Source organism: Panthera uncia, chromosome B1 (assembly GCF_023721935.1).
Source record: "Panthera uncia isolate 11264 chromosome B1, Puncia_PCG_1.0, whole genome shotgun sequence".
Classification (NCBI taxonomy): domain Eukaryota; kingdom Metazoa; phylum Chordata; class Mammalia; order Carnivora; family Felidae; genus Panthera; species Panthera uncia.
Window position 1 is genome coordinate 86,465,114 of NC_064811.1, and position 24,934 is coordinate 86,490,047.

The 24,934-nt window shown below is 37.3% G+C and overlaps 2 protein-coding genes and 1 long non-coding RNA gene across 5 annotated transcripts in view; 1 reads left to right on the top strand and 2 right to left on the bottom strand.

The window, feature by feature from the left end:
- The window catches only part of INTS12 (integrator complex subunit 12), a 35,397-nt gene extending 29,160 nt beyond the window's left edge, over window positions 1–6,237 (bottom strand). The window contains exon 1 of one of the 2 annotated variants that reach the window (XM_049630960.1): window positions 6,162–6,237. The gene's annotated coding sequence lies outside the window, so the exon portion shown is untranslated. The remainder of the gene's footprint in view (window positions 1–6,161) is intronic. The other variant, XM_049630959.1, reaches the window with a different exon arrangement.
- A 71-nt stretch (window positions 6,238–6,308) lies between these two features.
- Window positions 6,309–24,934, top strand: part of GSTCD (glutathione S-transferase C-terminal domain containing) — a 129,564-nt gene continuing 110,938 nt past the window's right edge. Inside the window, exons 1-3 of one of the 2 annotated variants that reach the window (XM_049630957.1) lie at window positions 6,309–6,534; window positions 15,718–16,155; window positions 17,010–17,465. In XM_049630957.1, the coding sequence (XP_049486914.1) occupies window positions 15,739–16,155; window positions 17,010–17,465 (873 nt within the window). In that variant the 5' untranslated portion in view covers window positions 6,309–6,534; window positions 15,718–15,738. Of the gene's footprint in view, window positions 6,535–8,123; window positions 8,424–15,717; window positions 16,156–17,009; window positions 17,466–24,934 lie in introns of those variants that run through there. The other variant, XM_049630958.1, reaches the window with a different exon arrangement.
- Window positions 13,351–16,085, bottom strand: LOC125922989 (uncharacterized). The gene is made up of 3 exons (XR_007457856.1): window positions 16,001–16,085; window positions 15,796–15,888; window positions 13,351–13,436 (listed from the first exon to the last, which is right to left on the bottom strand). It is a non-coding gene; the product is annotated as an uncharacterized LOC125922989 (long non-coding RNA).

Below are 24,934 nucleotides of genomic sequence, written 5' to 3' on the forward strand. Positions count from 1 at the left end.
GTTTTCCTTTCCCTATTATGTATACATCAAGGCTGCTTAAGGTACAAACTACCTTTCAGTAGAAAGGCCTTCCAGTACTTTCATTCAGCTAAGCCCTTCCCTCCCTCCACAATAACCTCATTGCTGGCTGCCCATAATCTTCTAGTCCCTACTCATTATCTATATATTCCCCTATATTTTCTACCTTGTTTTTCAAGCACTCCTTGCATCTCTTTACCTTTACTATTTCCCCCACTACATCTCCTTTTTACCATGGTCTCCCAAGTGGTACTCCTTCGACTTCCTACTCAAAGAGCAAAGAGGTCTACAGAGATCTTATTCCATATAGCTGCTTTTGGAGAAACATTCCATGGCCACCATTTATCAACATCTTCCCTTGAAATCTATACCTATACCTTCCTGGTTGCTAAGGTATGGAACATTTGCACTAGGCTCATCTTCTTACTTCTCCCCACTGTCGTCTCTGGCAATTTTAGCATCTATATTGATGATCTTCTCCAGCTTCCTAGTTTACTTAGACCTTCAATCCCAAAGAGCTTCATCTTCAGCCACCAAAGCCTGAAAGTAGCCACAATTATTCTCCTTTTTTTGACTATAATCTTGTATCTTTTTATCTCTTCCACTGTTTTCACTAAGGAACCTCTTCAAGGCACCAGGTCAACCTTCCTTTATTTTGCCTCCTCCCCCTGTCCCCCATTTCTTTCCTTGCATTCCACCTGCATTTTGAATTTATAGAGGCCTCCAGTTTCTTAGTTCCCTCTGCTTTCTCCTTATTGGCACCTCCTTGCCTCAACTTCTTTCCCACATCAAACAGAAAACAGTATTTGGGCCTAAAATAAAACACTCAGTTACATGTTTTATCCTATATATTTTAGTTTTCTATCTTACTTTTCCTCACTTTTTTTTTTTTTACCGTTTATTTATTTATTTTGAGAGAGACAGAGACAGTGCAAGTCGGGTAGAGGCAGAGAGAGAGAGGAAGAGAGAGAGAATCCCAAGCAGGCTTTGCACCATCAGCACAGAGCAGGGTGCAGGACTCAAACCCACAAAACAGTGAGATCATGACCTGAGCTGAAATCAAGAGTTGGATGCTCAACCGACTAAACCACCCAGGTGCCCCTCCTCACCCTTTTATATTGCTTTCTCTAGTTTCTGTTACTTCTCCTTTCTTACGGACAAATGCACACATAGTAAAATTTATTTTTCAGCTACTGAAGTCCTTAAAGAGGTCAGCAACTAATTTCTCAATTTATCTCCTTTATTATTATAACCAAAAATATTTTCCTGGAGTTGTACCAAATTATGTTAACTTTTATATAGTTCCTTCCCTGTATATTCCAAAATCCATGACCAAAACAGACTGGAAAAGAGCCATATATCATTCTTACTGAGGATTAGAGCTAAGAATTCACTCCCACCAATACCACTACTATCCCATTCCTAGGTTATTGACATTTTTTAAAGTAGTAATTACTAATTTTCTGACATTCTTTTTTTTAAAGCAACACCTAGATTTTAAATTAATTCTACATTTAAAGCATTAAGTTTCTTTCATGTATCTATATCTGTATATATCTATTTATATATATATACACACCTAGGACTTGTTTTTTAGAATTCTAATCCTCAGTGAGAATTCTTAGCTCATGATAGGAATCATCTATGGCAAATGCATATAGCACAGAAATTCCCACTCAACAGTGACCTCTTTTTCCCACCTCTTTCTATCCATCTAGATTTATCTGCAGTATGTCATTAAAAAAATTTTTTAATGCTTCTTTATTTTTGAGACAGAGGACAGAGCATGAGTGGCAGAGGGGGAGAGAAAGAGGGAGACAGAGAACTCATAGCAGGCTCCAGGCTCTGCGCTGTCAGCACAGAGCCCAACGCAGGGCTCAAACCCACGAACTGTGAGATCATGACCTGAGACAAAGTTGGACTCTTAACCAACAGAGCCACCCAGACGCCCCTACAGTATGTCATTTTACTTCCTGTCCTATATTTCATGGTCCAGCCTTTCAAAGACTCTCTTCTCTAAACACCTGTGTTCTATAGTCCTATAATTTCATCTACTTTCTAGCCATCCATCCTGTTATTTACCTTCTCCCTGCCTGCACCCAAACTCTTAAATGCAGCTGAGAGGAATACATACTCTGCATCTGTAGAGTCACCAATCTCATCTAGGCACTCAATACAATTTAGCAATCCTATCATGCTTCTCTCCTCAACTCACTTCCCTACTTTCTGCCAAGATCAGTTACACTTTCTCCATTTTCCTTGAAACTGCTACAGTATCTCAGTAGATGTCTTCACCAATTTCACAGAGAAGACAAAAGCTGTCAGAGAGAAACTAAATCAACATCCTGCCACTACATCTACAAACTTACCTGCACCCATCCTTTCCTTTTTCCCACCTGATAAATGAAGAGGTGGCTCTCCATGTAATGCTACCTGTAACTGGATTCTACCTTTTCCTTCCCCATCTGGACCCTGAACTACGGATTATTTACTATGTCCTCTCCATCACCCTCTCTCTCTTTCTTTCTACTGGCATCTTTTCATTTACATTTAAATATATTCAAGCCTCTTCTATCCGGTCTTCCTCATTTCATAGCAAAACTTCCTTCAGAAAGTCATCCTCATTCTATACTCCCTTTTTTCATTCTTCTACTTATGCTGCATTTAATCCTGCAATTTGGCGTTTGTCCCACCATTCCGTCCATGAAAATGTTCTCACCACCGTATTCATAGCTTTAGGTAAACAGATCTTGTTTTTTTCCTCCTACTTCTTTCTTAGCCTTTTTGTAGGTTCCTATTCCACTTCAACTTAAGTGAGTTCTGGGTCTCTTCTTGTCTCACTCTACACCTTTCTCTCAAAATGTGACATCTGGATCAGAAGCACAGGCATTACCTGGGAGCCTGTTAGAAATGCAAACTCTTGGTCTCTACCATGAGACCAACTGAAGAAAAAACTCCGGGCCCAGAAATCTGTATTAAGCCTTCAAAGTGATTCTGATCCACTCTAAAAGCTTGAGAATTACTGTGCTAGACAATTTGATATATACTCTTTTGCCACGGATTATAAACTTATCTCTCTGGCCCATCTATCTCTTCCAAGATCCAAATGCCAGCTTTAAATGGGTATCTCACTGGTGCCTCCTATTCAACATGTCCCTAACAGAGCCACTCATAACCTCTTCTTCTGTCTCCCAACCAGATCTTCTAGCATTCCCTCTCTCAAATGATACTTAATCCCACTGCTCCAGCCAGAACCTGAGTATCAGCTACTCCTCCTACTTCCTGAACCCTCACCCTACACCCTTGTGTTCAGTCGCCAAACTTCCTAAATATACCTCAAATTCATCTACTTTTTTCAATCCTTGCTACCACCACCCTAGACCAAGCTATCACCACCTATTATCTGGCCTACCATATTAGCTTGATCAGTCTCCCCACAATCACTCTTGTCCCTCTCTATACCTTCCTGTATTATTCACTGGGTTAAAATGCCCTTTGCACTTCTTGCTGTCCAAAGGTTAAAGAACGAGATCCTTAACGAGGTCTCTAATGCCCTACATGATCTGGTAGTACATGTAAAATAGTTACAAGAGTACCTGGCACAGAGTACACACTCATTAAATACCATCTAGTATCTCAGACTATTCCCACTCCTCACTCGCTGTTGTAGTCACATAATTTAGTTTAAGTCTTTCAACATATCATACGCTCTCACCTCAGCACATCAGTAGAAAGTGTCCCATACCCATCTTATTCATCCTTCACATCTCAGTATTTTTTTTCCCCACACTTCCCAAATAAAATAAGAAGTCTTACTGTTATTCTGTTCCCAAACATCCTGGAAGTTTGGAATAGTTACTATACTGTTAATTATGTAAACAGTCTTTCTCACTAGAATGTAAATTCCCTGAGGATGAGCACAGGATTGATCTTACCCGCTGCTGTTAACTGTGTGCCTAGCAGAGTACCTGGCAGGTAGTGGGTATTCATTAAATGCTGGCCAAGTGAATACACAGTATTCATTTCCTCTTTCAAAAACTTTCTCCTCCGTGATTTCGATTACGCTTAACTTTTCTGGTTCTTCTCTTCTATCTATCTCTGGCTACTCTTACTCTGGTTCATCTTTTCAGCCCTGTCACTCTTGGTATTGCCCAAGTATCTGTTCTCATCTATCTTTTTTAGTTCTGCTTCCACTTTCTTCCTGGGTTATCTTCTATTTATCATGTTTTTAATTTAACTGTCATCTTTAGGCAGATGGTTTCACATTTTTCACCACTCCAAGCTCACTTAAACTCAAATCCCACATTTCCAATTGCTGAGTAGGTATGTCTACCTGGTTGCCCAATTTAGTTATGACTAAAATCGGTATTATGAATACCTTCCTCCAAAAGTTCCTTGTCCTGCACGTTTTTCAATGAACGACACAACTTTCTGTTAATCTGGTCTGAGGCCTAAATCACATATTAATGTTCCTGAAACATATTTTCCTTTCCTTCTTATTTTTCTTCTTCAAAAATTAAAACTCCCTACTGCCTTCAAAATAAAGCCTAATCTCTTGGCCTACCATTTATAAAAGACAATTCATTAACTGGCACAAAAACTTTAAATCTTCATATACAGATTCTCTTTACAGTAGCGCCATTAGCTGGCCTTGACACCTCTACTCACTTTTTCTGTCTGGGAAGCTTTTTACCTATTTTTAGATGTCCAAATTCTATGTTCAAATATTACTTCTCAGGAGGACTCTATTCTCAGCTGGTATGTCCTTCTCCACCCCAAATACTAATAATCTCTCCCTCCTAGGATATCTAGTAGTGCTTTCTCATGGTACTAGGACTTTCTACCTTGAATCATACTCTTTTTTCCCCCATAAGTGTTATATTCCCTATAAACCTCTGAGTACCTTATGAGGGAGAGTCTACATTTATCTTTTTGCCTATCACTTTGCTACTTTGCAAAGTACCAAAAATAATGGCTATAGAATTATTAGGGATCAAAGTAAAGTGTAATGGTCTTTTCTCTCCTTCTACACAATTCTAACCACTTACGAAGCCCCTTTACAAAAAGAGCAACAAGAAACTCAAATCCATCTTCCATGCACCTAACCCCCTAAGCCCCACAAGCATCAAAAAAGCAAAAGCAAAATAAACAAAACCACCTCGGTCTTGACTAGAGACCTGTACAGTGTTCCTACCTGCAATACTTTCTTCCTACTCCTTTACCTGGCTTAAATTCATTAATCCCGTTAGACTGTAACTCCATGAGGGCAGGGTCTTATGCAGTTAACATAGTTTGAAACTTAGACTCTCAAAAATATTTATTGAATGAATGAACTAGGTTTTGTTTAAATGTCATTTTCTAGGGCGTCTGTTATCTCTCCAACCCAAATTGGATATTCATTTCTTACCCTACATGCCAATCTTAAACACACACACACACATCCAAAGTTGATCATCTGCATGTGCACAAGATAAAGGAAACTGAACTTATTCACACCGAGTGCAATATTAGGGTTGCCATCTCCTAAACGGCTTTGCCCTTTATGTCTTTGGAGGCTCTTGCAACCTTCTACTAAAAATCTTTTTAAAGATGCTGTCCGTTTCATTCCTCTACTGAATTCTTGGCCTTGAGTTATACTGGTATCTTAGGGACACGTCTGGAAATGCAGGGAAAGCGGAAAGACCACGATTCCAAACCAACCAAGTGACGGACTAGCTGAAAAGCGACAGCGGACACTCAGAAAAAAGAATCTCAAGCCTTTGATCAAAGCATGACACACCGAAGGCCTAGCACGGAGGGAAGGTCTTTGAGGGAGCCGGAGGAAGGGGGGAGGCGGAAAGAGGGAGCTGCATAGAGAAGTCGCCAAAACCTTCCGAGGAAGGTCCGAGACGGGGTTCTGGAGACCTAGTCCCTGGGGCCGTGCCCTAGATAGGCGAACCCGCAACAGACTCGGAGGAAGCACAGCCCTCACCGAAGGGAGAGAGCGGTCAGCCTGGGGCACGCGACCGCCCGCAAATTACGAAGTTTCCCCCTAAAGAGCGAGGAAACTAAGACTCCACGGAACTACTCTCACACCTCGCCCCTCGCGGAGGTCTCGAGCCTCCCAGAGGCGGCTGGGAGCCGGGTAGCTCGTCACAACTCACCGCTCCGCCCCGCTACTCCGTCCGTTCCCGGAGGCTCCTTCCGAACCGGTCCCGGAACTAGCCGGCTCCGAGGAGGGGGAAAAAAAGGTTCCTGCAGCAGTGTGAGGAGGGAAACTTTTTGGCTGTGCGACGGAAGGAAGTGACGTTACCCCCGGTTTCCGGTCCGCCGGATTATGAATGACGGCCGGCAGGGCTGTTTCCAAGACACTGTGCCTGTTGTTTCTCCCCTGGCCTCTCTGGCAGCCAGTGGCCTCTTGGGCGAAGACTCGCAGAAGCGGCCTCGGAAACCTGGCTCGCGCGGGGCGGGAAGGCGCAGGCGGCTCGTGTCGCTGACACGCTCACCCTCCGCGCCTGGCCGCGCCTCTGCGACCAGGTAAAGAGGGCGCTCAGGCCGCCGGCTTCGCAGTCCCCCGATCCCCCTGACTACTCTTTGCATCCGGAGGCGACTGGGCTGACGATGCGGGATGGAGAGGAGGTGGTGGGAAGGGCAAGGGCGTGGAATTAGTGTCCGATGTCTCTCCAGTGCTGGGGTCCCTCAACCTCTTTGACAGCCACAGCTTCTGAGGGTGCTGGTGGAGGCTCCGGGCCCCTTCTCAGATTTCCCAGGGCAAAATTTCCGGTCCTCGTGGCTTCCTCTGCTGATGGGGGAATGGAGCAGCTTCTGTTTGCAGCAGTCTGTGGAGTCGTTTGCCTTTTGCTGCGAAGTGTAGTTTTAAGACCTTTTGGCAGGCTGTAACTTTTTTTTTCTCTTTGACACTTTGTTTTCCATTCCATGCCTTCCTGGTTGGAGAAAGAAGTTGTATGTGAATACTGCCTAACAGTTGCTCCAAAGGATTTGCTTGGGGGGGGGGGCGGGATTTGTTTCTGTTACCCTAGCAAAACTGTTTCAGTTCGGTTTTAAACTTCTGTGTGGAAAGTTTGAGTTTAACTGGCACGGAAATTGCTTTGGCTTTAGAAACGCCCGTACTTCCCATCCAACTCTACCTGGTTTGAGATTAGGTGCCTTGTCTTTTTCCTTTTATTCTTAATCCCAGGATTCCATTTCTTGTTATAAATTCTTGAATGTCAAGGAAATTCCAGCATTTAATAGTATATCTTGTGCTAAATTAATGATTTAACAAAATACTGCTTTTCCAAGCTTATCTATAGAAACAGTATTAAAGGAGAAAAAAAGCTGGCACGAGTTAGTGACGTGGCAATTGTAAACATGGTCATTTAAATATTGTGAAAATAAATTCTTTGTTGTAAATACAACCGAATGATTTGCTGTCATATTTAATAAATCAAATTTTAAGCTATGTGAGTTTTTTTTTTTTTTTTTAATGCCTGGTGGGGAGTTTACTAAGAGGATTGCTTTAAGCATACTCATGTGAAATTATGTTTGAGTTATACCTGAAGACATTATTTTAAAAGGTCTAACTTTAAAAATAAGTCTGAGAAGAAATCAATGAGATTTGAGAATTGCTTTATCAGTTCTTCTATTTATTTTTTTACACTTCTACATGTTTACCTGCTTTAAGCAAAGCTCAAACTTGAACTTCTGTAATAGTGGGCCTGTCACCGTTTAAAAACAACAACCCTGTGTTTAGTATGTAGCTTTGGTTATTACCCTTGATTTGAAATAAGAACAAGTACTGAGTATCCAATCAGCCTTTCTATAATAGGAACAATTTAGCAGACCTTGAAACTTAACAAATTCTATAGACCAGTCAACTAAAACATCTGTAGTATACACAATTCCTTAGTGTAAGTTTTTATCTTCAGGTATTTAAAGTAGCCCACTGAATCCTGTTATGATTAGTACTTAGAATACAAGGTTTTAAACCATTTAGATCATAACAAGCCTAGATATTGTTTGCTGTGGGGATTCAGTAATTTTATTTCAGGCTTGCTGGCTTTTTTGTTTGTTTGTTTGTTTTGATGTTTACTTATTTATTTTTTGAGAGAGAAAGAGAGAACACAAGTCGGGGAAGGGCAGAGAGGGAGAGTGAGACTCAGAATCTGAAGCAGTCTCCAGGTTCTGAGCTGTCAGCACATAGCCCTATGCTGGGCTCGAACCCACGAACTGTGAGATCATGACCTGACCTGAAGTCAGACGCTCAACCGACTGAGTCACCCAAAGCACCTCAGGCTTGCATTTTATGCTGTGATCTCCATTAATTATGAGGTCAGACATAGCTGCAAGCATTATGATTCTGTAGCAGAAGATGATTCCCTGATTCACCAGAGAGCTGACATACTTCCCTTATGGCTAAAGTTACAGTAAGCTTTTTTACTTTTAAACAGTTTTTCTGCACTTCTTACCCAGATAACAAAACAGCTAATTTTAATTATTGAACTTTGTCCTCTAGGACTTAACTATATGTATCCCCATGGTACATAATGTAATGAGGACTGAAGCAGCTTGGGTTTTTTCTTTCCTTTTTTAACCTTTAGTATCTAAGGTAATTAGCTGCTGTCTAACCCTATATGAGCAAGCTTTTTTATACATATAGATAGTAAGAAAATGGGGTAGGATTTGCAACCAAATTGTGTTATTTTGTGAAATGCATAAAACACAAGCTAAGCTCTAATATTCATAATGTTGAACATTTGATGTAGTAAGGAATTAAAAGGGTTTAAATTTTAATCTTTAAGAAAATTGAATTTGTAATTTCATACCTGTAAACTGTGGTGAACTATTTATTTTGTACAATATAAACAGTTAACATGCAAGTTAGGGTATTACACATTCAACCATTTTGTGACTTTGTGGCTTTCAGCCTCAGTAACAGATTTTTTATGGGAGGGTGGGGGAGGGGAAACTTCAATTCAATAAAAATCCCTTACCTTTCTTGAGAAGTTTGGAAGTATAAAGTATAATTTGTGGATTGCCAGTCAAAATTTGTTTTTTAATACTATCAGTGGATAAGAAATTTTGAGATAAATTACAAATGAATAATAATAGCTGGTATTTATTTACAGGCTTACTAATGTGATAGGCATTGTTAGGTTCTCACAGCACACTATATGGTAAATCTGATGTTATTGCCCCCCATTTTATAAATGAGGAAGCAAAGGCACAGAAAAGTTATATTGCTATTAAATATCAGAACCAGGATTTGAACCCCGTTAGTCACCTCCAGAGAGTCTAGGCTCTTATCCATTACTTTATATTTCTTGGTGTATAAATATTCTACTTATTAAGTGTATAGAATCCATTTCAGCTCCTAGCTCTCTTGACTGAGTAGCAGTACACACAAAAACTATAAGTTTGGATGGATTCTAGTTACACTTATTCCAATTCAGCTCACCGAGGTCCTCTTGTTTCTTCATTTCGATTTAATGGTGTCAAGAAGAATGAGGCTCATGTACCAAGACTAAAGTTCTTAATAGCATTGTCATTACAACGATTACTGATACTCATTTATGTACATTCATTCATTTCTTAAACTAAAGTTTGAGTACTGATAAGCACTGGAGATAGAAGGTCAGGTAATAAGTGCTATAAAGCAAAAAAAAAAGGGGGCACCTGGGTGGCTCTGTTGAGTGTCCTAACTCTTGATTTTGGCTTTAGGTCATGATCTTAGGGTCCTGAGATCAAGCCTCTCGATCTCATGACTGAGCCCCACGTGTTGGGTCTGTGCTGAGCATGGAGCCTGCTTAAGATTCTCTTGCTGTCCCTCTGCCCCTCTCCCCAACTCAGGCGCTAGCTTGCTCTCTCTAAAAAAAATTAAATTAAAAAAAGGAAAAGGATAAGGGGCTAGGAGGTAATGGGAGTCCTTTTTCAATTCAGGTTGTCAGGGAAGGTCTGTTCTTGAATTAATATTCAGACACCTCAATGAAGTGAAGGAGCAAACTAGGCCTAAGGAATAGCAGACACGAAAAAAATTCTCCAGTGGAGCATTCCTGGCTTCTTTCAAGAACAGCAGGGAGAACTGGAGAGGAGTGGGTGGGCAAGAGGGAGCAGAGGTAAGGGATCAGGTCAGAATAAGGATAGTTAGGGTCATGGCAAACTATAGGCCATGATAGGAAATTTGGATTTCAAGTGTTTTGGGGAGCCACTGGATGGTTGTGAGCAGGGGGTGTGATCTGATTTATGTGTTTAAAGGATCATTCTGACAATTGGAGAGTGGACTGATGTGTGGAGAGTGGAAGAAAATAGTTAATAGATGTTTGTAGTAGTCTTTATAAGAGCTGGTGATGACTTAGATTAGTTGATAGTGGTAGAGGTGCTAAGAAGTTGGATTTAGCATATATTTCAAAAGTAGAAATGGTAGGTTAGAGAGAAAAAACAAGTTGAGTGAGACTTCAGAATTAAGGGCCTGAGCATCTGGGTGAATGGTGTTGCCATTTTATCAATAAGGGACTGCTAATGGGAGAAAAACAGATTTAGAAAAATGTCTAAGGGAAGATGTCAAGTACAATATAGGAATCTGAAGTTCAGGGGAAAAGGTGTCCCTGAGATAAAAATTGGGAGTCATAGATGATATTTATACCTATGGTGCTGGAGGTCACCTAGAATAATAGTACTGTTATATTGTCAGTTGTGGCCCATTAATGGGTCGTGAAGTCAATTTACTGAATACTAACCAAAATTAAAAAAAAAAAAAAAAAAGGATGAAAGGAAGGAAGAAAAGCACAGGATTAAAAATAGCAGATACATCCCATGTAGTAGGGTATTTCTTTGTGATTCTTGTGTTTCAGTTTTATTCAGTGTATAATGAGTTGCATTAAAAAAAAGTCTTATTGTGTGGCATAATTAAAACTTTGAAAGCCAGTGGGGCGCCTGGGTGGCTCAGTTGGTTGAGTGTGGGACTTCAGCTCAGGTTATGGTCTTGCAGTTCGTGGGTTTGAGCCCTGTGTTGGGCTTTGTGCTGACAAATAGCTCAGAGCCTGGAGCCTTCTTCAGATTCTGTATCTCTCTCTCTTTCCCTCTCCCTTGCTCATGCTCTGCCTCTCTCTGTCTCTCAAAAATAAATAAATGTTAAAAAAAATTAAAAAAAAAAAAACAACTTTGAAAGCCAGTAATCAAAGGAGTGAGTGTAGCTAAGAATAGGCCAAAGTACTGAACCACAAATTACAAAGGTCTGTGGAGGATCCAAAAAAGAGAATTAGGAAGGAACTACCAAAAATCTTGTCAAATGATTGCCTTTAGGGGCATCTGGGTTTTTAGGGGCACCTGGGTGGCTCAGTTGGTTGAGCATCCAACTTTGGCTCAGGTCACCATCTCAAGTTTCTTGGGGGTTCGAGCCCCACATCAGGCTCTGTGCTGACAGCTCATAGCCTGGAGCCTGCTTGGGATCTGTGTTTCCCTCTCTCTTCCCCTCCCTGCTTGCATTCTGTCTCCCTCTCTCTCAGAAATAAATAAATAAACATAAAAAAAAAATTAGAACAGGTTTTTATCAAGGATTACTGAGACCAGCACAATTGCTTAGAATAACAATTTCTGATGAGCTTCACTTTGGTGGAATTGTTGCTCAATAAAGTTGCCATATGCTTCACTTTATGAAATTTTAAATTTATAAAACAGTTCTATTTATATTAGAAAAATGGCTATTCCTGAATGTTTGCAGATAAGATCCCTTTGTAGATTCAATTAATGCTTTTGAATTGATGGATAGTTCTTATCCATGTGTTGGAACTAAAATGTCCTTGTAAGGATTGTGAAGATTAGAAGTAATGTATAAAAGGTGTATGTGTTTAGCACATAGTTGGTGAACAATCAAATGTACGTAGGATTACTTAGAATTATATTCTTTGTTCACTCATTTAACATTTATTAAGCTATCAAATTCCATGCGTAGTGATAATTTCTTATATGAAAAAAACAATATTTTGTTACAGTGGTGTACTTTTTGGTCTTTACCTATTATGTAATATATAACTTACCTATGTATCCATTATGTACTATTTAGTTGCCATAGATCCAGTCTTGAATTTTGAGCACAAAACTTTCAAACTTTTTTTCAGCTTCTGAACACGTATGCTTATTTTCAATACATTTAGTATATTTTTTCTTTCTCTTTATATATACACATGCATGAAGTGAAGTAGTAAAATGCTTTTAGAGTTTAAAAACCCCATGAAACTCATTTACCTTTTCATATGTGACATACTTCAATTTATCAAGACCACGATATGTTAATTAGAATGAGAATGCAAAAAAAAAAAAAAAAAAAAAAGGTAAATGCCTAAAATGTTAAACCTGTGACTGCTTCAGTTATGTTTAAAAATATCTATGAAGAGTCACAAGTAATGAAATCAGGCTTAAATATTTTCTTTTCCCTTTTTATTTCCTCAGCAGCATTCCCAAACAAACTGGCATATCCAGGGAAGAGATGTACCCTCCATCAGCTCTGTTTAGCAGCCAAGTCTGTGGTTTTTGTCAGCTATTTTCTCTCTCTGTCTCAGGAGTAGTTAGAGTGTGGCACCTGTCAAGGCTGAGCAAATGACACTACTTCTGTGCTTGGCAGGAACGTAATATGGAGTAACAGGAGCTGCCCCAGGAACCCCGGAAACCCCAAAGATGATTCTATAGTACCTACCTTTTTAAAGCTCATGACATAAAAATAATTATGTAAGGAATCTCTAGGTAGAAATGGAGAAGAAAAAAAGAGAAGAGGGTTTTCTCTTGCCTATGATGTTTGCAAACTTAAAAACTGTGTTCTACTGTCTTGAAAAACACATAGTACAAGCCAAAAACATATATCAAATTTGTACAGGTTTGCTAATACTTAATATTTATTTTAGAAATTATGTTAGTACTTAATGGGAAGAAATTGCCCAGGGAGAGTAATTTTTTAACTCCAAGATCATTAAGTAACATTTTTAATCTCCCAGGGGGGAAAAAAAAACACAACACACCAACATCTATATTGGAAAAATAAATTATGTTAAGAATCAACAGTACTTTGCATTTTCTCTCCGGCATCTCATTAATTTTTAGATATCTCCATGGGCAGGTTATTGCTATTTTGTTTTGTTGACATTTAGCATTTATTAAGTGCTCACAGTGACAAAAGTTTATAAAATATGTAAAAAAGCCTATTCTCAAGGTACTTATTCTTGGAAAGTAGCAAATAATACATGTACTCTAATTTTTTAATTTCTAAATCACAAGTTGTAAAAGAGCATGACATTGTTTTCAGTTTTGTTTTTATTTTTATTTTTTAAAGAGCAGGACTAATCTCATAATTACTATTTCCTTGACTGCTGGGCAAACGAGGAAATCAATCATGTTTTCTTTCAAATCTGCTTCTTGAAGCATTTAGGGATCTTCTGTATAGTATCGCACTATCAGCAGAGAGAATTAAGAAGATCAGTAAATTATCAGCGGTAGATTTACAGGAACAAACTCCTCAAAGAAATGATTAGTTTCCTAGAAAAGGTGGTTTCTTTTGCCTGTGAGCTTTAATAAGCACCCTTTAGTAGTTTGTTTTAAAGCAAACTGCAGGTGCAAAAAAAAAAAAAAAATTAAAATTAAAAAAAAAAGCTAAGCTTGGGAGAAAATGGTTTCCATGGGTAAAAAAGTTGTTGCTTCTAAATCACATGAAATAATTTTTCCCTAGATAATCTTTTAAAGAAGTAACAAAACATTGTGCAGATCTGTTATGTTTTACTAAAAGAAATACAAAATAAAATAGTAGTGATTACTTGCCTTATCAAAAATTTCTCCAAGACAACACTTTACTTACTATATTGCTTTGTTATAATGAATTATTAGCTCTTTAACAAAAAACCTGAGGACCAAGACACTTAAAAATATTTGTTTTGCTTTCAATTAAAAAAACTAAGGAATTTAGAATATAAAGGAAATTTAGTATTTTTTAAGATTTCCTAAATTTCAGAGTACACTTAAAAGAAAGTTTCAGGTGTACTCTTTAAAGGCTTTTAAAATAATTTTTCCTCTACCATCTTCCTATTACAGCTTTCCATCGTGAATGCTTTTAAAGAGTGCCATCTAGTGTTAAGTTTGGAATTGTGATTTATGGATTAGAACACGGGAATTTTAGACCCAGGAAATGTAGAAATCAAACAAAGAGTCATCATAATTGACAATATTCTTAAAGAGTATGACTTGAAAACACCCATCAATAATTTGATCTCGATTGTATATGTTTGCATCTTTAAAATAACCAGTGTGTGTATGTATCCATGCATTCATTCAACAAATACTTCTTGATTTTATCTATCTATCTATCTATCTATCTAATCTATCTATCTTCAGGTTCTGTTTTAGGCAGAGCAGTACACAAAACAAAATTTCTGCTCTCATGGAACATTCTCTCTGTGGGAAACAAAATATATAGTATACTACCACAGTGCTAAGTGTGGAGAGAAGCACAGAAAGGTTTTTTTCAGGGAGGATGGGGGTTGGGGTTTTCAATTTAAATACAGCAGCCAGAGATCATCTCAATAAGAAGTTGACATTTAAGTAAATACTTGAAGGAGATGAGGGAGTATTCCAGTCACTGGAACCCACTGCAAAGGCGGGAGTGTATCTAGGGTTTTAAAGGAATAACAAGCCACTCTGGCTGGGGCATTGAGTGATCAGATCAAGGAGATCTTTGTAGGCCATTGTAAGGAGCTTTGCCTTTTTTCTGAATAGGATGGGAAGCTATGGACTGTTTGAGTAGAGTAGTGACATGATCTTACTCCATTTTTAACAGGATCACTTTGGATACTATGTTGAGAATAGAACAGAGGGGGAGGTAGGATGGAAAGCAAGGTTAGAAGATAGTTGCTGTAATACAGAAGAGAGGTGATTGTGGCTTGGATCACAGTGGAAACAATGAACATGGTGTGGAAATAAACAGATTTGAGATATATGTTGAGGAACCAAAGTAAGTTTTTAATGGATTGGTTATGGAGGTGTTAAAGAAAAGAGTAATTAAGAATGATTTCAGGTGTTTGGCTGAACCACTAGAAGGATGGTGCTCCATTAACTGAGACGGGGAGGATACATGAGGAGCAGGTTTAGGGTGTGGGGGTGAATGATTTTGGACATGTTAACTTTGAGATATCTTGGTTGTCAACATCTGAGTTATGGGGAAACTTCAGATCTTTTTCTGTTGTGATTCAGCACGCTCATCATAATCAAAACTCACTTTAGGAGAATTTATTTCTCATGAGGGAATGAATATCTATCCCCCCTCTCCAATTATTATATCGTAGAGTCATAAAACAACAGCTGTTTGGAGGCCCAGCATGGCCAAAGCTTCTCCAGACAGCTCCCAGTATTCTTGGTTACTTCTTATTTCCTATTCTATTAATTTCTTGTTCTTACCTGTAGTGAGACCCCAAAGTACTTGATTGGGAGGGTTCTACTGCAGAGCACCTGGGGTATGCTTATTTTAGAGGGGTGTAAAATCACCTCTAAGACTAGTTAATTGCACCGGGTGGAAATCTTTCTTTTGGAAGCCATGTATTCAGTCCAGGAACAAATTCTCGTAGAATCGTACCTATCACAAATCCTTGCTGATTTCTAGAAAAAGTTTTAAAATATTCGTCTTTTATTTCAGCTTCTAAATTACTATATTCTAAGGTCTATTAACCACTTTTATTTATGCTTCAGGTGACCCAATGAAAGAGGAAAATGAAAGGCATTAAGAAAAGTCTTACAGAAGAATATCTATACTTGGACTTTTCTCACCAAATGGAAGGATGTATCTTTCCTCTTCATACATCTGTAACTTTATTTTTGTTATCATACTGTGACTGCAAAATCTTCAAAGTTGGCTTAGTCCTCACAAAAGAAAGCACAGATATTTCACTAAAAAATGTAGTGCCCCAGGATGTTGAAATACAGATTATTTCAAAGCAAGAACTTCCAGCAATAGTCCAGAATTGCTGTTTACCTGCAGTAGTAGAAAAACCAGACAATTTCTGTAGAGCAGGACTTGCTGTTGTACTGAGACACATAATCCAGAAATCATATGAAGCTGACCCCTCAAAGAAGGAAATTTTGGAACTTCTGGGTTTCAAGAAGACTTGCTTGAAAGCCTGTGCCGAAGTAAGTATAATCCCCTTTCTGTTATTTAAAGCCATAAAACGATAACACATTCAGTCGAGCATTTATTTTAACTATCTGTAGGAGGCTAAAATTGCATTTATTTAAAAAACCTATAGTAAGCAAGGAAATAAAGTAGCCCTTCATGTATGCCAATATTTCAGTGCAATGATGAGAAGTAAGAATTTAAGATTTAAATTGTGAGGTTTGGAGACATTATTTCTAGAGAATGACTTTTTAAAAAAATCTTTTCTTTTAATTACATTGAGAATTTTTATTTTTTGTTTTATTTTTTAATTTTTATTTATTTTTTTAAATATATGAAATTTATTGTCAAATTGGTTTCCGTACAACACCCAGTGCTCATCCCAAAAGATGCCCTCTTCAATACCCATCACCCACCCTCCTCTCCCTCCCACCCCCCATCAGCCCTCAGTTTGTTTTCAGTTTTTAAGAGTCTCTTATGCTTCAGCTCTTTCCCACTCTAACCTCTCTTTTTTTTTATATATATTGAGAATTTTTAAATGAAACTTTACACATGAACAGGAGCTCTAGTACCACTGCTTTGAAAATTGTACTTTTTAGGGATGGATGGACTTTGAAGGCTTTGAGAAAGAAGGATTTATTCAGTAAGAGGATGCTCAAGGTGAGCATGTATTCCCAGGTATAGGAATGCATGACCGTTGTTTAGTGTTGTCACTTTTGAAGCACTGTACTAGCATAAAAGCCTAGCCCAGGGATGGCTTAGCTCAAGGCTTACATTGTCAAAACCAGTCTTATTTCCCAACAGAAAGTTTTCTTCAAGCTATGTTGACAGTAAAGAATCCTTTAATCTCTTGTTTTGTTTTATTTTGCAGGTTAGTCAGTGGACCAGGCTATGCGAACTCACCATCCCTTTAGCTATTGAGAATTTTCTCAAAGAGTCTTCTGACCAGCACCCAACTATCCCTGCAGAAATACTGCAGCTAGAGAGAAAGCTCAGTGAGCCCGTTAGAGTGCATAATGATGACAAACTCCGTCGCCAGAAGCTGAAGCAACAGAAGGCTGCTGGGGTTGGGCCTGCCCATGCTAAGAGCAAGGTCCTTAGACAAGAAACATCTGAAGAGTTGGACTCTTCATCCAAGAGCCTGGAACTGCAAGTGGCATTCTCAAAGCTCGCAGTGTACGAAGAACCAGCTACTACCAACAGGGAGCCTTCTCACATCAGAAAAGCAAAAGTGTCTGACCTTCCGCCTCTGGAGCATGTGTTTGCAGAAGGCCTGTACTTCACTCTGGCAGATATCGTGCTCTTGCCCTGTATCCATCATTTTTTGGTAAGGGTTATCGAGAGTGTATATGTTACTGTAAGTTTCAGTCTATGAAATTGCCTAGGCTTGCATTCCTATTCCATTTCTTACTATCATTATGCTCCTGGGCGAGTAATTAATATCTGTCTGCATCTTCTTATCTGTGAAATAGAGATAATACTACCTATCTAGTAGGATCAGTATGAGGAATAAGTGACAATTTGTGTGAAGTGTGAGCAGTGTTGGGCACATGGTGAGCTCTCATTAAGTGTTCGTAATTATTAGGACTTTTAATTTTGAGTTGCTAAAATTTAGCAGTCGTTATTATGATTAATTTCAAATTGCTCCTGTGATTCCCTTCAAATATTAGAAGTTCCAGTATTAAAACACTAAAAAATCTTGCCAGCTATATTTTAGAATTAAATAGCTACTTAAGATACTAATTACATTATGTTGAGTATTATTAAATCAAAAATATTTTATCATTATGTCTGTGCTTCTCTGTTCCTTATAAGATTACAGAAGGTAGCTATTCAGTGTTGTGGGAGAATATAAATGGAAAATTTTCTTTCCTAGTATGAGTGTGTGTGTGTGTGTGTGTGTGTGTATTTTTCTCTCTGTGGAGGAAAAAAGAACATGGTGAAAATAATATTAGAGTGAACATGGGAAGCTATAGCTCTCCTCAGCTTTCCACTTGGCTTTCAAGAGCTGCATTTTTCTTGCTTGGAAGTGTTTCACCCTTCCCCCTAAAAAGGAATCAGATATCAGATTTCGTTCTCATGTATCATCAAGACTTCAGGTATCTCTAGTGACAAATGCGAAAAGATTTCTAATGAAAATCTATTTGGAGGCCAGTGCTCCACCAGTAAGTTAGGTGGTATTGATTGGCGTTTTCTTAAAGGTAAGATTAGAAACCAAAGTAACTTTAGATGTTGATTAACATTTTAAATGTCATATGTGTGCATACTATCCACAGAGCTCAGTGGGGAGAAAACATCAACTTTTTTTTTCTAGTCATTAGACTAGATTTCTAGATTTCTAATTTAGATTTCTAAATTCTCTTGCTCCTGACCCTCCCCTTTATTAACAATGCCAGTCATTAGACCAGTCATTTGATACATATGATGAAATACTGTTGGTATTTGTGGCTTCTTGGTCCTCTCAGATAACTTTGTTTTTAATTTTGTAAGAATGGAATCAAAATGCCACATCATTCATTTATTCATTTGAGAAACTTACTGAAAGCCTACTGTATATATCAGGCACTGTTATAAGCACTGGAGATAGAGTGATGAACAAAACAGATAAAGTCCCGGACCTCATGGAGTTAATATTCTACTAGGGGAAGATGGAAATGAACAAGTAAACAAATTATACATATATATATATATATATATATATATATATACACACACACACACACACACACACATACATATATATGTGTGTATATATACACACATATATATGTATATATACATATACACACATATATATATACATACATATATAAATAAAATAATAATGGTACAAAGAAAATAAAACAAAGTGATAGAGAAGATGAGTACCTGCTTTCAAACTCAACAAAACAAGTATAAAATTGGATTTACCTGTATGAAGCTGATTTTAGAGCATTGTCCAAACATCCAGTTTCAGCTGGTTTGTGTTTGATTTTAGTTTAATTTACATGCTATTTACCGAATTAGGATCAATTGATGCTGAAGTATTTTTAATTGAGAGGGATTTTTTTTCCACCCTCTCCATTCAGGCAGGACATCTATTAACTACTACGGAGTAAGTTTACCTAATACTACTGAAGAATTCTGTTCTTAGTTTAAAATAGGGGAAAACTTGTATATTCAGCCTTTTTTTTATTAACCCATATTCTATGATTCCATTTTTCTCTTTTGGCATTTACATGTAAACTAATTCTCACAATATTTTCCTTTGTATTTTTCTTGGATCTGCGGTTTCTTTTAGGGTTTAATCTTTCTTTTCCAAAGCCTTGATATTATTTCTGTTATGTTTATTTTGCTCCCTTAAGTCATCTTGGGTTATGAAGCAGTTCAGGTAGTGACTATGATGCAGAACATTTATGCTTGCATTACCAAACATTGAGGTGATGGAGTGGCATTTCAAATGACAAAAATCACAATCAAGTTCATGGTCAGGAATGAAAGTTAAGTTACTAGGCTTGAATCAGAAACATAGAGCCGAACCTAGAGCAGGGATATTTAGCCAAAGGAATAAGGCCAACAATATAAAAGAGAAGCCAATTTTGCTAACTCAAGTTTTGGAATACCAGAGGTCAAAATTAGAAGAGCTTGGGAAAATACACTGTTCTATTGAACAGAATAAAGTCAAAGATGCAAACAGTAGTAAATAGAGTGGCCATCCTGCTCCAAGCTTTTCCTTCTCAGTGCATATTAGTTTGCAAAGATAACCCAATAGCCCAGTGCTTTGTCATGGAAGGTGCCTGATAAAGCCCTCTCCAGAAAGTTTAGGAATTCATCTTGAAAGAAATAAATTAAAATGCACACCTCTTATGATTTCCCTTCTTTAAGTCATTTTCCAGCATCTTCTAGTAGTTAGGATAGCAACCACATGGGAGGAATAGCAATGAATAGCAACACTGGGGCAAAATCCTGCTGTTCCCTGATAATAGAAAATTATATAGTTATTTTTAAGTTGCTACTGGTAAGCAAGTATACTTTGATAGGACTATCTACAAGATTATTCTACTCCTGGGCACCTGGGTGGCTCATTTGTTAAGCATATGACTTCAGCTCAGGTCACAATCTAATGGTTTGTGAGTTCGAGTCCCACATCAGTAAGCTTGTGTCCTGCATGGGGTGAGCATGAGCCCCGCTTTGGGTAAAACACGAGCCCCACTTCGGGTGAGCCCCTTTTCTCTCTCTTTCTTCCTCTGCCCTGTCTTAGATTCTCTTTCTCTTTCTGCCCCTCATTCACTTGCACTCACTCTCTCCCTCTGTCTCTCTCAAAAAAAACACTCTCCTTTAAGACAAAATTTGCCATTTCATAAAATATTTTCATAATTTGAACACGATTTAACCTTTTACATGTTAACTTCTAATGCTTTGAATTGATTTTTTAAAAAGTATGACACGTATTGCTAACGTAAAATTATTGTAGAAATTGATTTTTAAGCAAAAGTACATATATTAAATGTCTCTTTCACCATCCCCATTGACATAAAATTAGGAATAAAGTGGGAATCTTACTATCAGCCAGCATATTGCAAACAACATGGAGGCTGCTTATTTAGTGGTTAATGTGTATATTCTATATCCTCTCCTATGCATTAGGTCCTTAAGAGTTTTCAGGTTTTTTTTTTTTTTTTTTAATGTTTATTTGATTTTGAAAGAGAGAGAGAGGGAGGGAAGGGCAGAGAGAGAGGGAGACAAAGGATCTGAAGCAGGCTCTGTGCTGACAGCAGAGAGCTTGACACAGGGCTCGAACTCACGAGCTGTGAGATTATGACCTGAGCCAAAGTTGGACACTTAACCAAGTGAGCCACCCAGGCACCCCAAGAGTTTTCAGTTTTAATAACCCACCAGTTCTAATCTATAAGTAAAAAAGACAGAATCGGGATTATATTTCCATTTAGACAGATCATTTACTGCTTACATTGCTCACCTAAGCATTTATTTGTTGTGACATATTTTCAAAAGAGTAAACATGGCTAAAAAATGATATAAAGTACAAAACATTTTATATAATAGGTGATTGGAAAGTGATGCAGTGGAGGAGATACTTAGATAGATGTAACATCTTGCTTCTCTCCAGACAAGTTTTGCTCTCCTTTATTATAATTAACTACAAAGCCATTAGCGTTTCATTTTGTGCTCTTGGTAGCAGTAGTTTTTTATTTATTCGTTTAAGAATAAATGATCTTATTTTCTTGTCTTTAAGTAATTATGATATTTATAATGTTTTTGATCTTATCAGGCAGGTAACTTTTTAAATAATTTCTTAGGAACAAATATAATTTTCATCTCACACATTTTTCACTAGCCACTTCCTTAAATATATCTTCTTGATTGTAATGAATGTGCTTCAGTACCTCCTGAGCTGTCTGGATATTAGCAGGGCAGCCTGGCATGTTGATTAAATGGGATAACTTGTCATGCAGAGTAAAACTTCTCAATTTCTTTTAAACATGAATTATTGTTACTTAGTCACAACTTATTTTCAAACGGAAGGAAAGATGCCGTATGCATCTAACAAATAACAATAAATCATTACCAAGGAGAGGAAAGGAAAGGTGAAGAAATGAGAACATTTCTTATGTGATTAATTTATCATGACTTAAGCTCAGTTCCCTTAGCGCATAAGCTATTTCCAGGCAATTAAGAATTTTGATGAGAATTATAAACTGGCTCCCAGAGTGACATTTAGAAAGTATATTTCAAACTTTTTTTTGCTTTAATTCACAGGAAAAAATGCATTTTACAAGGTGGGAAAACATACTTATATAAATATATATCTTCTATACATTAAATATACTTCTAAGTATGATATAAAGTAACCCATCTTACTACACGCTGCTTGCTCTGATATTTTCTATTATATGTCATTTTTTTTAAGTTTTATTTAAAAAAAATTTTTTTTCAATGTATGAAGTTTATTGTCAAATTGGTTTCCATACAACACCCAGTGCTCATCCCAAAAGGTGCCCTCCTCAATACCCATCACCCACCCTCCCCTCCCTCCCACCCCCCATCAACCCTCAGTTTGTTCTCAGTTTTTAAGAGTCTCTTATGCTTTGGCTCTCTTCCACTCTAACCTCCTTTTTTTTTTTTTTCCTTCCCCTCCCCCATGGGTTTCTGTTAAGTTTCTCAGGATCCACATAAGAGTGAAAACATATGGTATCTGTCTTTCTCCGTATGGCTTATTTCACTTAGCATAACACTCTCCAGTTCCATCCGTGTTGCTACAAAGAGCCATATTTCATTCTTTCTCATTGCCATGTAGTACTCCATTGTGTATATAAACCACAATTTCTTTATCCATTTATATATCATTTTTAAAACTGTGTTGATGTTTCAAGTTACTCAAGGGTCATAAACAGCTGTTTGAAAAACACTAATTTAGGAAATTATTCTTTGAAGCTAATATGTAGTTTCTTGATCATTTATTCACTCAACAGAGTGACTATTATTTGCAAGGTAGTGTTTTAAGTCCTTGTTATATACAAAAAGAGTTAGACATAAGCTCTGCCCTTATAATCAATTACTTGTGCTTATTTAAAGTCCAGTTAAAATAGACTAAAATGTATATGCATGTGAATTTTTTATTACTTTTCTGTCCTTTCTGGCTTCGGCTTTGGTACTGATTATTGCTAGATATATGTGTCAAGATTTTCTTGATTTGACCTTTTTATTTATCTATTTGTTCATAGTCACCAGTCATAATCTGTGACATTATTACTGTTTCTATGGAAACAACATTCAGTGCCTCAAAAAGAAGCAAGAACATTCTATTTTTTAAAGAAATTGAAGTTTGGTTGTGATGGTAGGGAGAAAGCATCTGGCCAAAAGAAAACAAAAAGATAATTTAAATCAGGAGGAATGATTTCACATTTTCTAATTTAAATAAAAGCCTTACTTTAAGTGTTGTGTGATAAAAATTGCCCTGTAAATGATGCTAGTTATCTTTTTACTTCTATATATTTATAATTGTAACTTTTATCTTTTTACCATTTTACTTTAGTGAAATTTCCTCCTTACTCCATCAAGTCTTTTGTAGGGAATATAGTCCTGACAGTGCTTCTTACATTATTATAAAGTAATATTGTCTTGGGTCTGTGTTACAGTTCATACATATAGGGAAGAAGGCTTCACTTAAAAACAACAACAACAAAAAAAAACAAACTTTAAATCACCATTAAAATAAGAGTACAGCCTCTCCATTTCTCTCATCTCCACACTTATCCAGTGAGTGCATAATTTCCACTGAGATTCCTCAAAATACACCAGTGATTATAAACTCTATATAGACATCAAGTTATAATCATTTAAAAGTATTACATAATAAACTTTGAAGAAGTCAACACTTCAACACATTTCAATCCTTCCTCCATTGGCCACTTAAACTAACTTTCATAAGTAAGTATATATTAAGTATCTCAGGTTTTTGACTAAGCAGTGTCCTTTTACTCTCTATATTCAGAGTGTTGAGAACTTATGAAATATGATGATGGTCTGGGACAGTGGAATGTGTTCTTGCCAGTGAATTATAGAGGAAGGGGTTTCTAAGTTTGAAGGAAGTTGATTAAGGAAAAGTTTTTAGAGGGGCATAAAAATATACTACCAATGAAAGATGATAGAAACTGGAATACAAGGTACAAAATTTTACAAGATGATTTCCAATTGTAGCATTTATAGACATTTCGAATGTTGTCATGTTATTTTTATTGATTCTCTTGGAATAATCCATTCACATTTTTTGTCCTTTTTCTGCTATGTATTGGTCTTTTCCATTACTTTTTTTTTTTTTTACTTATAGTATAGTCAGTATGTAAATATATTCTTAGTTTGTCTGTATATAATGTTTATTATTATTATTATTATTATTATTCAAGTAATTCACAAATACCTTTTGGGCCTCTTATTCTTTGTAAGACATTAGTCCTTTGTCAGTCTTATATCTTATCTAAATAGTATGTTTTGATTTTAAATGTATCTTTAAAAAAATAGACTTTCTTTCTTAGGGTAGTTCTAGGTTCACAGTAAAATAAAGCAGAAAGTACAGAAAGTTCCCAATATTCTCTGTCCCCATACACACAGTCTCCTCTACTATCAAAATCCTGCACCAGAGTCGTACATTTATTAAAACTGATGAACCTACATTAAAACATTACTATAACCCAATCCATAGTTTATAATAGGGTTCACTCTTTCGGTTGTACATTCTGTGGGTTTCGACAAATGTATGACATGCATCCGTCATTATTGTATCACACAGAATAGTTTTACTGCCCTAAAAATCTGTATTCCACCTATTCATCCTCTGTCCTAACCCCTGACCACCACTGTTTTTTTTACTGTCTTCATAGTTTTACCTTTTCCAGAATGTCACATACTTCAAATTATATGGTATACAGGTTGGCTTCTTTCACTTAGTAATATGCTTTTAGTGTTCATCTGTGTCTTTTCATGGCTTGATGAGTTCATTTCTTTTTAGTGCTGAATAATATTCTATTGTTTGGATGTACCACAGATTGTGTATCCATTCACCTACTGAAGAACATCTTGGTTGCTTCCAAGTTTTGGCTATAAACATCCAAGTGCAGGTTTTTACATGGACATAAGTCTTTAACTTATTTGGAGTGCAATTGCTGGATCATATGGTGAGAGTTGTTCAGCTTTGCAAGGAGTCGCCAAATTGCCTTTCTTAGTGGCTGTTCCATTTTGCATTCCCACCAGCAGCAAATGAGAGTTCCTGTTGCTCCCCATCCTTGCCATCATTTGCTT